Source organism: Bombus pyrosoma, linkage group LG9 (genome assembly GCF_014825855.1).
Source record: "Bombus pyrosoma isolate SC7728 linkage group LG9, ASM1482585v1, whole genome shotgun sequence".
Classification (NCBI taxonomy): Eukaryota; Metazoa; Arthropoda; class Insecta; order Hymenoptera; family Apidae; genus Bombus; species Bombus pyrosoma.
Window position 1 is genome coordinate 10,055,422 of NC_057778.1, and position 18,250 is coordinate 10,073,671.

General features: G+C 37.7%; 1 protein-coding gene across 16 annotated transcripts in view; it reads right to left on the reverse strand.

Annotated features, from left to right (window-relative positions):
- The window catches only part of LOC122571183 (protein sprint), a 209,019-nt gene that overhangs the window by 40,540 nt on the left and 150,229 nt on the right, over nucleotides 1-18,250 (reverse strand). For 3 of the 16 annotated variants that reach the window (XM_043734596.1, XM_043734597.1, XM_043734600.1), the window contains exon 2: nucleotides 16,365-16,613. The exons of 12 other annotated variants lie outside the window; for them this stretch is intronic. In XM_043734596.1, coding sequence (XP_043590531.1) covers nucleotides 16,365-16,489 — 125 coding nt within the window. In that variant the 5' untranslated portion in view covers nucleotides 16,490-16,613. Of the gene's footprint in view, nucleotides 1-16,364; nucleotides 16,621-18,250 lie in introns of those variants that run through there. One more of the 16 variants, XM_043734598.1, reaches the window with a different exon arrangement.

Below are 18,250 nucleotides of genomic sequence, written 5' to 3' on the forward strand. Positions count from 1 at the left end.
TCAATGAGATTTATATCCTTCTCCGCTAAAGAAGCAGTTTTTCATGTTTTTGGCAGCCACGTCGTTTATCACTTGCATGTTATAACTATCGGAGACGCGATAGCAATTGTAACCGATGATACAGCAAATATGAACGAACAAATGACGACTTTATCGATGCTCTATGATCGTAGAACGCTCCAAGTGCTCATAGAAGAAATAAATGGTCAGGGGGAGTTCGATTTAATGAAATGAAACGAGCTCCAGATGATTACTAGCGCACGATAATTGCTCGCTCTTGGTATTGATACAGGTTCGAAGTTCCAATCGTTTCTAGCGATCTCAATTATACAAGATGATTCTAAAGTTCAGAATTCTTCACGAAGCGTTCGTAACAGATCAAGCGGAACTGCGACGATACTTCCTTAAAATTATCAGATTAAACGTACCATTTTCTTCGAAGATATTAATTACATCGATAATCCTCGGACTACGTCGATCGTTCGACAACTGCATTTGACATGTCTCCATTAATTCTTAACGATCGATAATTATCGAATCGCGAACGGATACTAATTATGCATGACGAACAAAGACATTCATATAACTCAAATTTTGTTATTACGATTCCTCGTGCAATTTTATAGATTACATCTCTTCGAATATTATATCGAGAACTTTGGGTATTTCGCATATTTTTGCATATTACGTATATTATGTTAATTGTAATTATTTAATTACAAGGATATTTGAGTTTGTAAGAAAAGGGAAAAATCTACATAATGTACAAAAACACACAAAGTTACAAGTTCTTGCTTACTTCGTTATAATCGTAAACGCGCGAATTTGCATAAACGTGCACGCAATGTTCCCACGATAAACGAGTCGAAATATAATAATTTAATAGTAATATCTTCACGGCGCAGCCTTCTAGCCTTTTAAGGTTAATTAGTACGACAAACAGACCTCCTTTTTGTACTTAGTCTAATTGGCAGCCTGTTTCAAAAATTCATCCATCATTCGCTGATCCGTGAAATCCAGTCACCATCTGTCCATGGTTCGGCAATTAAAAGCTGGTCTTTCGGGGCATAAATCATCGTCGAGGAAACTGCGTTGACGTTCGTCCGTTCTATATTTTATTTTTCTTTCGACGAGCATCGAGAGACGATTTGTTACGTCGCGACGCGACGTATCGATTTTTCCGCCGCAGCGATATCTGCCGGACGTCATTGATTAATTTTACGCCGTGGATTAATTGACTGCTCGAAGAGTTTTCAGTCGCACGCGCCGCCACGTTCCTGTTTCCGAAACACAAACGCACACAGGTGTATCGATTTAATTAGACAGGAAACATGCGCCGAAAAAGCCGGTCGGTCAACATATACGGAAGTACCCGAGGTTTTCCGCTCGCGTGATTTAATTGGCAAATCAGCTCCGACTATTTTTAGATACTGGTGAAGCACATGAAACATTCATGCGGTAGAATATTTAACTTGCCAGTTTTTAGATCATTTGGTAGTTTCCAACGAGCCTGCAAAAACTATCGCGCGAGAGACATAAACAATTTCTAAAATTCCCTTCTATCGCTCAGCATCCAAGCCTGATCCCAAACAAACCCACGATAATGTCTATGACGATGATTTATCATCGACTGGAAACTAAAAAACGAAGCCAAACAAATCATTCTTCGAAGCAAAAGCACCTTTCCCTTTCTTAGCAAATGTCAGAACTCTTACGTATAAAGACTTGTACCAGTTGCTAGAACAGTCGATCTGAAAATAACAAAGGGCCAACGACGCGGAAGTTACGTTCCTGATTCGGGCACCAGGAACGTGTTCGTCGTCTGCGGGATCGGACGGGGGTTGCCATGACGACTGGGGAGGTTCTCAACACGTGGTCCAGCAACGGCCTCGTAAGGGTAAAAAGGGGATTTTTACGTATTAACGAGCGACCCTGTGCATCGTGCTTGCAACGGCGGATGCGTTCTTGCGTCTGGAGATGTTCAAGGGACGAAGCTTCCATCTCGAGGAACGCGTCTCAAAGGCGAGGATTCTCGAGTGGCGGAGCTCAAAGGAACGCGACCAACGAACGACTCTTCGTTCTTTCAAGCGATATGGCCCTCGTGTTTTCGACCAGTCTTCCTGCCTCGAGATGCTAAGTTCGTTGCAGTTAACAGAAAGGGCGGCTAATTGTTGCGAGTTTCAAGGGTTGGGGATTGCTATTTATGGAAGTGGGTTGTTGCCGCCGTGATTGACAAAGCGTACGTATGTACGTGTTTATTAAATTCAAATATTTTCAGCTCTGAAATAGGCTTAGGTGACCGTCTATTCCTTTCTATTTTGGTTACCATTATTTGATTACCATAAATAGAAGAAGAAAAAAAAATAACGGGATAGGAGGCGAGAGAATTTTATATAATTTTATATAAATTTGAAATTTCATTTAAAGAGCGAATTATTCGAGGCATTCTAATTTTATGCAAAATTAGTATAAGGTGGGGAAGATAGGGAATGCGTTTTAAATGGTATGTTATTTCGATTCCGAACTCTAATTCAATTCACCGGCTGCTATTGAACTCGGGCCAATCGGGCCTGGTATTCCTGCAAAACCTTGAATCCTCGCCAACGGGGGCGGTTCAGAAATTCTTAGGCAGTCAGCAGAAAGCATCTCCTTTTTTGGTCTTATCGTTGCGATAAATTAAACGTACCAGGTACATACACTTTAATTAATCGCGAAGAAAATCCCAGTTACATTTGCTAGTCGTTCTAAAGAAAATTGTTATCGTTTTCAAGATTTCTTTTATCTTGTTTCAAACGTTTTTACAATCTCTTGTCAATTACGTTGAATTGTTTCCACCTGTTTCTGACAAAAAAGTCCGTATAAATTTGCACTTGAAGGAAAAGCAAGCTTTTCGAGGAAACACTCTCGTTCATTTAACGCTATCTCGGAGAAAAAGAAGCAGCACGAAACAGAGAGGAAAACTCATTTCTTCTCGGGAGAGTACTAATTTCATTAATTAGAGAAGGGTTAAAATGTAAAATGGAGATTGCATTCTTTCGCAAGCATCGCGACGCTTCTCTAAGGTCTTTTCGGAAGACGCTTTCTGTGCGAAGTTTTAAAGAAATTCTCAGCCTCTAAAAGAACCTTCGCTTCCTCTTTTCTTCCACCTCTTGCATCCTTCACATCGTGTAAACGAGGAAAGTTTCACTAACAAGAATAGACGTAAGCTTTCTAACAAATTAGAGTGGTTTCTTCTCAGTTCATAAAAATCACGAAATAATTTTAATAGAATGAAATTTTAATACAATAAATCCTACCAATTAGCAGAACGAAACGATTAAGAGGAATTATCTTTTATATTGACATGTAAATCGAATTTTTCAGACAAATCTTAATACAGTTAATATTTAAATAAAATTGTCAAACGAAGTGACGATTTTCAAGCCAAATTTTTTAATAGACCCATTGGATAGAATGTTTTAAATTTTCAATTTAAAAATTTTAAGTTTTCGATTTAAAAATTTTAAATTTTAAATTTTAAATTTCAAATTTTCAATTTTAAATTTTAAATTTCAAATTTTCAATTTTAAATTTTCAATTTTTAAATTTTAAATTTTCAATTTTAAAATTTTGAATTTTAAATTTTAAATTTTAAATTTGAAATTTTAAATTTTCAATTTTAAAATTTTAAATTTTCAATTTTCAATTTTAAAATTTTGAATTTTAAATTTTAAATTTTCAATTTCAAATTTTCAATTTTAAAGTTTTAAATTTTGAATTTTAAAATTTTGAATTTTAAATTTTAAATTTTGAATTTCAAATTTTCAATTTTCAATTTTAAAATTTTAAATTTTCAATTTTAAAATTTTGAATTTTAAATTTTCAATTTTCATTTAAATTTTAAAATTTTAAAGTAGGATAGGATAAAATTGAACGCAATATTTTAACTATTTCAAACTAATATTTAACTAAGCCAAATCTCACAAAAGATAGAATTCTCGTAAAATTTTCGATGGAAGAACTTCTTGAATCAAAAATCAATTTTAATGTTTTTGAATAAAATTTTCGTGAATTTCATTTACTTTACTTTTGAAACCTTTTTCAATAGTAAAGTTTATAATCGATAATTTTCTTGCGCGAATCTCTACGCGAGCGCACTCCTCGTCGTCCCGTAGTTTTTGCTTCTGGTGAATGAAGATTAGAAAAAAGAAAAAAAGAAAAAGACGAAATCAGCTGATTCGATGGCTTCGAACGCGCGTCCTACGATGCATAAAAGACGTTCTTCTTTTTTCCTCACGGAGAGAAAACACGATAGACGGCATGCACATATTTTTCCGGTCAACGATCATCGTGATCGACAACTCTTTTCTAATTCTCTTTTCCTCTCACGCTGAGCATGAAACCGTTTCTCGTGACTCAGCATCGTTTAAAACGAACGTTTCTTACTTTTTCCCGACGCACGTCTGTCAATGGAAAGTTCTATAACAGTTACGCTAATTATTTGGGGCAATTAGATGCGATTTCGTTACAAGAAATCAACCACGCTCAATTGAATCTTTCAACTTTCTTTTATATTTCGCGGAATAATAATTATCATGCAAATTTTCTTTATGTAGAATAAAACATCGTCGTCGTTCGTTCTTACTTTTCGTTCGTTATGGAGTTAACAGCGGAGAACTTTAATTTGCCAGAGAAATTCATTTTTTCAGAATGAATTGTATGGTTCGAATTTTAATTTCTATTTAATACATTTTCTCCCGGATTTTTTTTTATAGGATTCTTCAGACATTATACGTTTCAATTCGGAATTTAATTAAGAAGATTTAATTAGTCCCAATTCGCGCTAGGATTTCAGCTACAGCGTATAATTTCAAACGCAGCTTGTACTGCTTCGCTCACTTTTTATTTACGTTCGCTGTACTTTCTCTTGTATTTTCACGAGCTGATTCTACAAGAAAATTAGCACAACTACAAGAAATGTATTGCGAGAAACATCGTAGGCAGATTGTAGCAACATGATCGTGATAATATCATTTTAGAATTTTAAATCTCTTTAACGTATTTTACAACAAATATTTCCTTCAAACAATTTAATTAAATTGCAATAGCAAGTCACGTACCAAATTATACGTTCCCATATACGACTCGACCTCTTCCCCATAAACGATTCCAACAAATTATCTTTTACAAATAATAACGCAAGATATGTTCCATTTCCCATCTAAAAAGATATCGACAAAAAAAAATGAGAACTACCATAATCGATACCAGACTAACTTCTCTAACTTTCCCGCCTGGCTCACATTTTACGACGAAAAGTTTCTATTAATCCAACTTCCTAACCGAGTTGTCGGCACTCTAAGAATCGTGTAGCTCATCGGTGGAGATTAAATCGACCGGAAGCGGCGTGCTCCATCCGGATATTGGCGGAAGCCCGTTCACGAAAGGGATTAATTTACGTCGTAAGAAGCAAAACGCGATCGTGTTCGATCCAATCTCAAGAATGGGTCGAAGAAATCGTGTTTTCCTCGCTGTGTTGGCTTATTCGTGAAATTTTCCGCTAAATCGCGAATATTCGATGACCCGTGCAACTGTGCGCCACAATTTTGCGCATGAAATGGCTTAAAGGAGGAAATACAGTGCTTGTTTTTTGGAGGAATATCGGAGCTGAGAGTTTTATGTTGTCTTTTTAGATGAACACCGATTTTGGGAAATCGTTTTCTTCTCGGCAATTTATTGTTTCGCGTCTAACCTGTCTAATTAATTTGTCATTTTTTCTTCCTTTTGTTATTTAAAAAAAAATTCTATCGAATAAAACAAGTTGCGAATTTTCTTTTGCCCTTTTGACCGACAAAGGCAATTTAAACAAAAATTGTTTTCGTTTCGTTGGAGAATTCGTCGAGAAAATATTCCACCCGAAAATCGAGTTAGAAGAAGAAGAAGAATAGGTAGGAGCAACAAAGCAAATGTAATTAACTATCTCGTACGCCTATTCATTATTGCATACTAGATAGTGAAAATGACGTTTCGTCATGCATAGAAAGCACAAACGATGATTCCAATGGGAATCAGGCCGATGCTGCTTGAAATAATGGTGTCGTCTCACGCAAAACAGGAAAAATTGGACCGTGAAGTAATCGCGCGATCGGTAGGGTGGTCGATGGAACGAGACAACGCGACATGTAACCCGGAAATGGTGATGAATCGGTCAAAAATTCCCTGTCCGCTTCCGACGTAAGGAAACTTGTCTCTTTACTTTCGAGTTACGAGCCCGTCAAGATCCATCGTGTTAGGAAGAAACAAAGCTCTTCGAGGAAAGCACTCTGCTGCATTAAGACTAATAGCACGCTTCCTGGTCGTTACTTCATAGAACGTGGCCGTTGCTCGCCTCGATGCCGGGGGGCAACCATCGGAGACGTTATGTTTTAGAGGGAATTCTTAATGTTTAGCGAGAAGAAATGGTCCACTGGGAGAAAGAAAGATTCTACACCATAGTTCTACTTTATTATGTATAGTTCGAGTACTTTTCGAATACTTTTCACTGGGAAATTATCTGCAGAATTTAACGCAAAAGTGTGTTTATCTTGGTTTTGCGATGAACTTTTATTTTATATATTTCTACGTATCTGTAAATATTAAATTGGTAAATCGAAATGTAAATCTGTCAGTACTTGACAGTATCTGAATCTACAGTTGTAATTTTGGCTCTTCTATTTTTATTATAATACGATATCGAGTGAAACGTACGTATGTAGATATTCGTATATCGTAAAAATATAGAATTTTCAAGCTTTTCATTTTCCCATCATACAGCCGGTTGAGAATGTTTTTGCATTGTGTCGCTTTCAAAGCATATCGTACATGCGATGAGCAGAAACGAAGATGGAAGAATATCAAAATTAGTGGCGAGTAGGCTACTCCGAAGTAAGTTCGAGCAGACAACCTATTCTACTTAAACTTTAGCGATCTCTACTCTCAAGAATTCGCAAGATTCGATGTGAAACTTGACAGCCAGAAACCTGTGCCTTCTCGCACGTTCATAAAACCTACTGATAACCTGCTATACTAAATTCCCTTTAATATCGCGTTAATAATAATTTGATGATACACACGAGCGTCTGACGCTTGTTAAGCGGTCAGCTAACCGTCAACACATAGGTAGATCAGGAAGAAGAACAGGAAACCGAGAAGAAAGAGAGAGAGATGGAACGAAAGAAAGAAAAAGGTGAGTCGAAGGAAGGCAAAGCGCGACTGCCGTACACTGGCCTATCCAATTTCTCGTGGAAACCGAAGCCGAAGAAGGCTCTTGGATTACACGAGTGGGAGCAGCAAAGTGATCTTGAGTTACTCTATGTAACACGCGACACTTTACTCGCTAAGTGTACCTCCACGCTCTGTTTCGGCTGTCTCACCGACGTCACCCGTTATATTGTCCTCTTTGGGACCGGAAAGTCGTAGGGTTCAAGGCGTTCCTCCTCGATATCTTCTACTGTTGATAGTACAAGGGGAATTCTTTATTTAGGACGTTTGATAAATAGATATAAATAGAGAAATTGTAATGGAAAATATGTTGAAACATCGTTATTAGCTGTAGAGTAATTGTAACAACATGGGGCATCGATTAAGTACATTTAAGTTATTCGAAAATAAAGCGTAAATAGATAAATTGTTCTAGAGAATATTTAGAAATATTATTACTATTTTCCTTTGCCAAATTGTCAATCGTAATATACTGTTCATATTAGGTTGTTCGTTTTATAAGGAAATAACAGACGCACAATGCTTTTTCTCTTATATTAGTTTATTGAATTATGCACGAACATGATAATAGAGATAGAACGAAACGGAGCATACCTAATTCGATAAAATAATATAAAACAGAAATTGTTGTTCATCTATTATTACCTTATGAAACGAAAGAAACTTTTCGGGCAACCTAATATTATAATTAATAACACGTTGATTTAATTAATATTACACAGCGTGACATCGATGGGATTTGCGTGGTTATTACTTTCGTACATCTGGTCTTGTTCGCATAAAAACGGGAGTGTGATATAATTAAATAGAGAATGCAAGTAATTAAATTCAAAAGTATACAAATTTATGGACGACGTACAATATAGCGTTGCTATAGTTTAGAAGAGTATTTGTGAACGAGTATGTTTATGAAGGTGTTTTGTTTGTCAAGTAAATTTTTGTTGCACTCATTTATACTGTATTACTGTCTCATTTTTCGCTCTATCTTCGTTATTTCCCCAAGCCATCCAAAAAGAAGATTCCTCTCGAGGGTGAAAAATATCATTAGAGCTCGTCTTTTTCCCGTCGTTCCGGTGACTGCACGTTAACGGGGATTAAGGGGATAGAAGCTTAATCTTTTTCAAAATTCATGATTCCTACCGTGGGATGCGCCTGTCAGCTCTAATCCTGGTCGTCCGAGAAAGGAGTCTCTATCCGACTGAATGCTTGAAATTTTTATTCTCTCGACAAATTTATCTCATTTCTTACATCGAAATTTAGATCACCGCAACGGTTAATTCCATCGAAATTTACTCGACGAAGAAGAAGAAAAAAGGAGAGAAAGGGAAAGAAAAGAAGGGCTGTAAAAATATTCAACTTCAACGATAGTTCCAAACAAGAGAGGAGAGGAGAGGAGACAAAGACAGACAAAGAGAGAGAGAGAGCACGAGAAAGAGAGAACAAAAAGGAAAAAATTACAAGGGAAATCGAAACCGTGTTTCTCTCAGTGCGTATATTCGACAGATCGTTTGTCAAACCGAAACAGGCTGATGGAAACAGCGATTCGACGAAGGATACGTTCCATTCTGGAAATTGGTCGGCTGAAACGCGCTGGCCAAATATAGTAATTAGAGGGTACATAATTGCGGGAGTTCGGAATGGTCGGTGATCAAAGGCGAACCGTTTGCCCTTTTCCGTTCATTCGACGTCGCACCGCGCATATTGGGCTTCTGTGCAAAACATTCCACCAAGAATCCACACGAGGGTCTGCGGAAATTTACGCTACGCCCTCTGTTTCCTGTCTGCCATCGTATCTTTAGTCTGTACGAGGACAAATTCTTGATCAGAGAAAAAAACGACAAAAAATTACCCGCTTTCGTCCCTTTTCTTTTCTTATTTATCGGCTGCTTGTGTACGATCCATGAAATAATGATATTCAACCACTGACTACGACGACTCATGTGTCTCGAAAATGGATATATACACCAAGCGATGTATCACAGTGTCATTTATTGACATTCTTCGCTAAATCCGAAGGGTAGTTGGACATTGAAAAAGTATCTTTTTAGTCCTTTTTCGTTTCACGGAGATGTCCAGGAGATTAGCTGCGGCTCCGTTGGGATGGTTGGCATCTTTTGCCAAATTGAGAGATTTCTTCCATTATCGTGGGAATGTCGGTTTCCTCGTTGATTTGGCGGCTCGAAACATAGAAATCTGCACTCTCGATGGCTCTCTCAGCCTCTTGTTTTGCCATCTTTCTATAATTTTTAAATTGCAATCAAGCTTGTCGAATGGTTAACTATATTGGGTTGATCGTATCCGAGAAAGATGAGTTAACATTCTTATCAATTATTTCTGCACATTGCAATTATTATTATTATTCATCGCAGAATAAGTATGAAATCGATGTTCATACTTAAAATTCCTTATACAAACTCATCAGTTTCATCCAAAACCTTTCAAGCATCGTCCAAACTCACAAACTCCAGCATCGTAACCCTCAATTACCCAAATTCCCTCAAAAGAGCGCACCATCGTCACTTCTATCTTAAAACTGTAATCGTTTCACCCAATAAAAATCAATTCTAATCACTGTTACCCTTATCCAGGCTACGATATCCGTCCGTGTGCCGACACGTTCCACGGATACAACGCCAAAGGCGCAACAAACAACCGGTCTTAATCGAGCCTCCGGTCATTCCAGTCGTTTCTTTGTTCACCGTAAGGTCGGGATCGCCGTAGACCGATCGGGATTCCGTCGAAATTAAGCGATTGAACCGACTGCTCGGCCTGCAAACGTCGCTTTGTACTTGACCCGTTATCAAAGGCGACCATTATGGCCAGTCCTCCTAGTTGGATTCATGGAAGACCGTGGATTCAAAGGAACTCTGGTTGCAGCCGATATTCATCGCGAAAACGGAGATACTATGTGCCTTGTCTCTTGGCAGAGGACTGCGAGAGAAACGGATGCTCGTGGAAACGGATGTCGTTCCTTTGGAGAATGGAGAGCGTGGGGCGAGTAGATGTGATTGTCCTTCCGGCTAGGAAGATGTTCTTGTTGATTGAGAAATCGGGGACGGAAGCGTGTTTGTTTCGCGATGATTTCAGGGGGCTTTTACGAGTTTATGGCGAGATCGTAAGATTGCGTCAATTCACGTATTCTTTGTAGATACAGATAGAAACATCTTTTATGAACCGAAGAAATTTCTAGTAGGTTTTTGTGAATTACACAGAAGTTTCGTGGATTTTTGTGGACTTTTCGCGAAGCATAAAATTGCAGATAGAAACATCTTTTATGAACCGAAGAAATTTCTAGTAGGTTTTTATGAATTACACAGAAGTTTCGTGGATTGTTGTGGACTTTTCGCGAAGCATAAAATTCGATAGATTTTGTATTAGATTAGATAGGATTAAGGGTAAGTTTTGACGAATAAAATTATATTTGAATTTCGTATTAGATCAAATAGGATTAAGGGTACGTTTTGACGAATAAAATTATATTTGAAATATCGCGCAAAATTTCTCTTTTACGTCTATGATACGGGTTTGCGATGATTTCATACTATATCGCAGATACGTTGTGGGGAGTTATATCGAGTACAAGCACAACGAGAAAACGCGATATATATCCATATCGGGGCGAGCAAATCATGTGATCTCTCATCTGCGACCAGTTTCCAGTGATAATCCCATTTCCAGCAGATAATTATTATCCCTCGTCGAATGACTTAACAACTCGTTTCCCGTAGCAAACGAGTTTACATGGTCTAATGGTAGTCAGGTTCCTCGATTAACTTAATCAAATCGATCGGTTTTCATCGCTGAAAAATCTTACGCAGCGCCACTTTATACTCGACCATCCTACACAGAAACTTCCTCGGTAACGTTTTTGCAAAATAATGGTTTCTGTCGCGCAAATCACAAAGTACAAAATAAAATCAAACGATCTAAAATTCAATAATGATAATTTCTAATCGTCTCACGGCTATCTAATTATTACGATCATACACAATCCTCAGATACGATTTAAAGATCGACGTTTCTTAAAGAAATACCACAGGCAGGTCATTTAAGTGGAAACTTCTCTGATCTATGTTTCTGAGACTGCAGGTCTCGCGATTGTTCCTCGAGCTTTTCCCATGTCACGATTTCTCAGCGATCAGCGATGGGAAAACGAAAGGGAAAGCGCAGGCGATATCGTCAACGTTGAATTAAACGATCCGTCCGCTCTCGTGCCTCGTAACTTTAGACCGAAAGTGCTGTATCGTGTTTCGCGTGGTTTCTTCGATTTACCCGCCCGATGAGGTCGAACTTTCCGTCCCGAAACGCTTGTTAGAAATCCCGCTGGTTCCCCGCCCGCTACAGGAAGTAGCCAAAAATTCGATCGATAACGGTAGACGCATAAATTTCTCGTTACGACGTCTTAGAATCGTGCAAAGTATAAATTTTATTTAGAATTCGAACGAAATACGGCATTTTAAAAATATTTTAAAACATTTGTCCGAGTCAGTTTAGACGGAATTGTTTGTTTTGCTAATTTTTGTACCGTATCTTACAAACAATAAGATGGATACTTTAAAGTCACAAGATGATGGAAAATGATTTTTAAAACGAACCTGTAATTAATTCGTTTTAAATGTATTAAAAATCATTGATATAGGAATTTCCTAATTTTTCATCTGAAATATCTGAAAAATCGCTAACGACCCTGCATTAACCCCAAGTCCCTGTCGTTTTCACAGCTCCTTCCTACTAAAACGCGTGCACGTGCGCGTGCACTCACGAGTTCACACGTCCTGCACCTCGAGGACCGCATTAGGACGAGTGCACGTCGTTTCGACCCCCCTTCGATTCGATAGGGTTGCGAGTGGTGTTAATGCAACCCCTCGATCAACCGACCATTGTTTATTGTTAACGTGTACCGTGCGAGATTGTGTCGGAAACGACGAATCGTTGATGCGCGTGTCCCACGAGTCCATTGAATTTCGACGATTGTCCGCTTTGGTATTCTAATCGATTGGGGTCATCGAGGATGTTTCTATTATTTTTTACGACGCCGCGACGTGGGAAAAGAGGTAGCAATGAACGTTTATCGTAGATAAAATAAATTTCGTCGATTAAACGTCGTATACGTACTGGCAAAATATTGAGTGTAAATTAAAAATACACACTCGCGATTATTTATTATGGAAGACCTTCATTTATAGTTGGAAATGACACGGGAACGATCGATTTGCCAATTCTTAGCAGTTAAAAGAGGGTATTTTTTATATGATTTAGATAAAAAAGTGTCCTGTCATGTGCAAAGATGAAAGATATTACTTTTTAAAAAGTGAAGGGGCTGAATTTAAGAATTTTTGCACGAAACCCATCAGGAATAATTACGATTCGATCGCATATTATTGCAAAATAATATTCTTCTTCTACCCGACTATTCTACAGTTGTCCCTTTGCCTAAAACTATTAAAAAGATTACAAATTAATCTCGAGCAATATAAAAGCTGAAGAAATACATTGCATGGTAAATGGTATAAAATACATGAAGCGGTGTCATGTTCAGATAAGATTCGAAGACCCACTTTTAAATGGCACGGGTCGAGGGTAAATTTCAACTTGTCGATTTAAATTTCCCGCGAGATTTCAAAGTCACTTGGCAAGGGATGGCTCTCACTCGTGATACGCAACATAGGAGACAAGTTTCGTTCGAGTGGCTCGATTAATTAATGCAACGTCGTTCACGATCGGCCGGTCCTCAAAGAGGCTCCGATTTTTTCCAAGCGGAAAGACGCGTAAAACGCGGGAAAAACGGTAACGAGGCCGCGTTCGCGCATCAAAGACGCCTCGAATGGCTCAAAAGGTTTCGCTTAAATTCCACTTACGGTCCTCCTCGCTTTTTCGCTCGCTGTGCACAGGGCTTTACCGTCCGACCTCTTTGATGCAAACGCGTTTACTCGCATTCTCGCTCTTCCGCTCGGGTCACAGGATAAGCTTCCGGTATTTCTTTGGCGTAAACAGTCTCCTCCAAAGGATCATTGCCGCCTTTGCCTGGTTAATTTCGAATTCGCTCATTCCGTTCTACGAATAATTGGTAATTGAATTGAGAATTTTAAGAGGTTTAAATTATTTGTTCATCCGTTTGGCATCCTTTGGCTTATTTTGTACAAAGATTGATAACAAAGAGATAAGCGGTTTTATCAAGACGGATAAATTGTCTCAATGGCTTGGCGCAAAGGAAAAATCGTTGGGATAGCAAGGTTTTTTATTGCTCCAGATTAATTTGTAATCTTTTTAATAGTTTTAGGCAAAGGGTCAACTGTAGAATAGTCGGATAGAATAGTCGCGTAGGAGAAGAAAATTTTCATCAGTAGTCGAGAATATGATGAGACTGAGACGCATATAATATTTATTTTCTACATTTACTTTTTGCAAAGATAATTCTTATCTCTTTAAGCTTATACATGAAAAGAGACAAGAGACTTCCATATTGAGTAAATAGCTCGATCTACGGCGTACATTCTACGCGTTTCAGTTAAAAATTAATTTCACAATTAACGGAGCAACGAGCAACAATATCACCAAACTGTGCAGAGGAACGATGAACGTCGACCTCGTCGCTGTGTAATTTCCGTACGACGCTCGCAGTTTCACATGTATATCATGGTATGATTCATTGAGCAACGATGGGACTCTGAACGCTTCTGTGTGCACTTCCGACCAAGCGCAATGTTACCCGGAAATTCTACTGGTTTTAGTCATCTCCCGGCTATATCGTTTCTCGTCTCAAAATCTCCTCCAAGCTTTGTATCATTTGGCCAAACTTATGAATTTTCCAGTTACGATACTCGATATTTGACACCTACGTTTATAATATTACGTTGTCCGAAAAGTTTCTTTCGTTTTTGTAAGGAAACAATAGACGCACAATGTTTTTTGTTTTATATTAGTTTCTTGAATTATGGAGGAACGTAATAATAGAAATAGGACGAAATGGACCATACGTAATTCAATAAAATAATATAATACAGAAATTGTAGTTCATCTATTATCAACTTATGAAACGAAAGAAACTTTTCGGACAAACTAATACGTATGGGAACTCGATAACGTTCATCAACGATATATTTAGTTTCATTAATTTTTTAATTCATATTATTTAAAAAACGTAATAAAATCTATCCTTTCTACGTCAGTATTAAGCACGACACAGATTAAACATCAATTTGGGGAAGAAATTAAACTTGGAAACAGCGGTTCCAACCTATTTTAAGATATCACCGATTTCTCAATTTTTCAAAAAAGAAAGACCAAAAATAAGTATCGATATTCTATAATAATTCGTCAAAACGTGAAATCTTCTTTTTTCTCCTATCGAGATACGCGAAGCTGGCGAGCTGGAATTTTATTTTAACGGCGTCAACGAGGAACACCCGGTAATTGGAATCCATGGGAGGAACCCCATTATAACCGGGTCAGGATCCTCCCATAGAGTGGCCTGCGGCCGAAAAAAGGAAATAAATGAATCTCTATTCGCAAAGACCCCAAGCGGATTACGGGTAAGAGGCTTACATAAGAATAAACCGAAGGGTTTCTCGCGGCTCGGCCACTTTTGCTATCATATTTCATATTAACCGCTGATTAAAATCGATTTTTCCGCGGTGACATGCGAGACACGAGCCGTTTCGTCGACCTCCGTAATGATTCACGACCGATCGATTTTTCACAAGGCGAAAAGTATTTTATTTTTAATCTCGACTCACGAATCATTGGAGAAAATTTGAAAATCTATCAGTACGTTGAAACGTTTCTGAGTATTTCTTATTTTAGTTTCCTTTGAAACGTTATTTAAGGATAGCTTTATTTCTGAAGGAAACGCGAGCGACGATTGCGACTGTTTGTTTGTTCGAACAGCTTTTCTCATTGCGACTTTTTGAATTCGATCGTTGCGGTTCCAGAAACTCGATCATTTTTGTCGTGACTTTTTGAAGTGGTATAGTTCGGTATAATAGAATCGACGAATTGCAAACGCGAATAATTGAATTTTTAGACTCTCTAAATTGCGGTTGGTTGTCTGTCGAAATATTTCCTATTTTCTCTTTTTTTTTATTGCAAATTTTCAAAATTCAATCGTTGTGGACCGTAATATAGTTTCGAGTCGACAATCCACAAACTTCATTATACGAGGTGATTCAATTTTACGGCAATCTAAATTTTTGCGATATTCAAATTTCATAATATAGAATTTTTATGTAAAATTGAAAATACGGATTCTATGAAGACTGTCTATATTTGATCTTTAGAAGGACGTTGACGCGAATGGCTGTTTATGGAAATTGAAAAAAAGAAAAGAACAAGGGAAAAATACGCAAACGACTGGGTCGACTCGCGTCGCAGCATCACTCGAAAATTTCCATTTCCGCGTTCACCATCGGTTCATGGTGGTCGGTGGCGGCGGGATCAATAAACGCAGGTGCCGGCAATGGCAACTGCAACAAGCACGATCCGAGTGCAATGGCCATCGATTAATAATTAACACACGGTTTCGTGGCTATAATATAATATAATAGTCGGTTTTTCTCAACGGTAAATACTTTCTTTCAAAGAATTTCATTTCTAATGAAACAATCTTTTAATCGTTGAAAGCAGATTATTCGACGAAATAGATTCTATAGATATTTCTTTTCAACTAATATTTTGTACATTAATTCCTTGTAAAAGCAAATATCACGTCTTAACATACTTTATAAACGATCTTCTATCCATTTCTAACTTTCATAAACAATCTAATAGTTTTAATATCATAGAATTATTGAATATCGTTATATTATTAATAGCAAATAACAAGAGTATAAAATGTCACGAAATTTTTTGCCATACGATTAATATACGTCAAGAGGATGATAAATTACACGGTAACGTGCAATTCTAATGACAAAAGTACGAAAATACTACTATTTTAAAAGAAATCAACTAAAGGGAATTCGTTCTACCATACTGAAAGATGCTTTTCATAAATCATGCAAACGAACGTTAAAATATTCATTGCCTTTCGTCTTCGATTGACCTATAAATACACTTAAAAGGTTTCCTCTGCGTGACTGGAGCTACGTTTTCAACAGGGACATCGATTTTTCATGCGAAAAAGTTACCTTTTCACGCCGATCTCCGCGTAACGGCCCCTTGTGGCCCGAGTGGCCACGCTTCTTCCGCTTCCGGGGTTCGTGTACAGCGTCAGTATGTCGCTGTTAATGTTGTTCAGAATCGGTGGTAGCATTATTGCGATCCTGTTTGCCGACGATCCTTCCGCGAGTTCCACGTATACCAACGCATCTCACAGATACGAGATTTCTCTCGCTTCTCTTTGGTTCACACACTCCTTTTTTGTCCTCGTCGAATTTCTGGGAAGAACGATTTGGTTGTGGTCGAGCCTTCATTTTAGTATATCGAAGGAGGAAGTTCGATTTTGAGTGACCGTTGTACTTCTTGGAAAGTTCTTGGTCTTTCAAGAAAGTTTCCTTCTTTTGCTTTCTTGGCGAATTCTTTTTTTCCTTTTTTTTCTTGGTAAAACATCGAGTTTAGATCTCGAGGAATTCAATTACGTTAATTGTTCATTTTAGAAATGGCCAATCGTAATTTATTACAGAACTTTTCGTCTATCAAGCAATTTTAATTCATCGAAAGATTCTTTATCTGTGTTCTGTCTCATTAAAGAATTCTTTACTTGACAAACGCGAAAAGATTTTCTTTTTCTTTTTTATCGGAAACTTCTTAGTCATTGTACAAACTTTTTCGGATAAAACGATCGGATTTCTTCACGGGAAATTTAACTTTTCTCGCTACTTGCTCTCTTGAGTAGCAAGTACAATTTATAGAATTCTCTGTGCTCTTATAAAAGTATGCGTTGTTTCCTGATTTGAAGATTTCTAATCAACTTTGGGCGATTTTAATGGCGACACAAAGTTACGTAAGCGTGATTTAAATCGGTGTAAGTGAATCTTCTATTCTATTCTATTCTATTCTACTTTTCTATAGACTACTTCTAGTGCACTTGGACCAAAGTTCTATGTCTACTTCTACTTCAAAGTTTTGGTGTTCTAAACGAGCCTCGATTCAAACAGTTTCTTACGATAGATACGAAAATGGTGGCTAAAGAACGTACGATAAACAAGTGGTTTTGACGAATTTGACTGAAATGCAAATATGTCAATCCTTATTTTTTTTCATAAAGACGCACTTAAAACGAAACTCGATCTTCGAGTGAATTTTTAGCTCCAATAAAACGGCAAAACGTCTGTGGCACGCGATCGAGGCGCCAGAGAATTATCGCCACGTCATAAACGACTTAACGCAGTGATTATTTATTGTCGACGATTCCGTGGAAAAGTATGTGTCTGTTGGCGATAGAAATTACCCGTGAAATATCGCTACAAGGCTGGTCGAATAATTAATTGGCGAAGATAAAGTATTTTCGGGAGAAATTGCCGGGATTACTCGTCCTTAACCCTAGCTGTAATTGTTATGGGAACTATGGGGAAAATGATCGAAGGGGTCCGAGTGAATTGAAATAAAACGAATCAAACATTTGATCTACGATCGATATCTCGTTCGTTTATAAGAAAAATTGTCACCGGTTATAATTGTTCGTACTGGTTTGAAAATTCAGAACCGACGATTATTATAAACGGAATAGAATATTTATTGGAAAGTTTAAATAAACTTTATATAATATTTTACAACGTAAGACGCGATAACGAATTTCTGATAATATAATTAAAAACAGAAAAAGCAGGATCTGTACGAAACAACAAGCGGAGGAACGATAACTCGACAGACGATTCCCGCAGGAAGCCCAATTACACGAATATACTCAAAGCCAAAGCCAATCCTTGCGTCGTGTCAGCCGAAACGCCATCACAAAAGATCCAGAATAAAGAAGAATATTTTTCGTGCTCTGGAAATATAACAGAGCTATGAAACGTTCCTACGATCAAAGTTCCGAGAACGGATAGACATAAAAGGAACCTGGACCAGCATG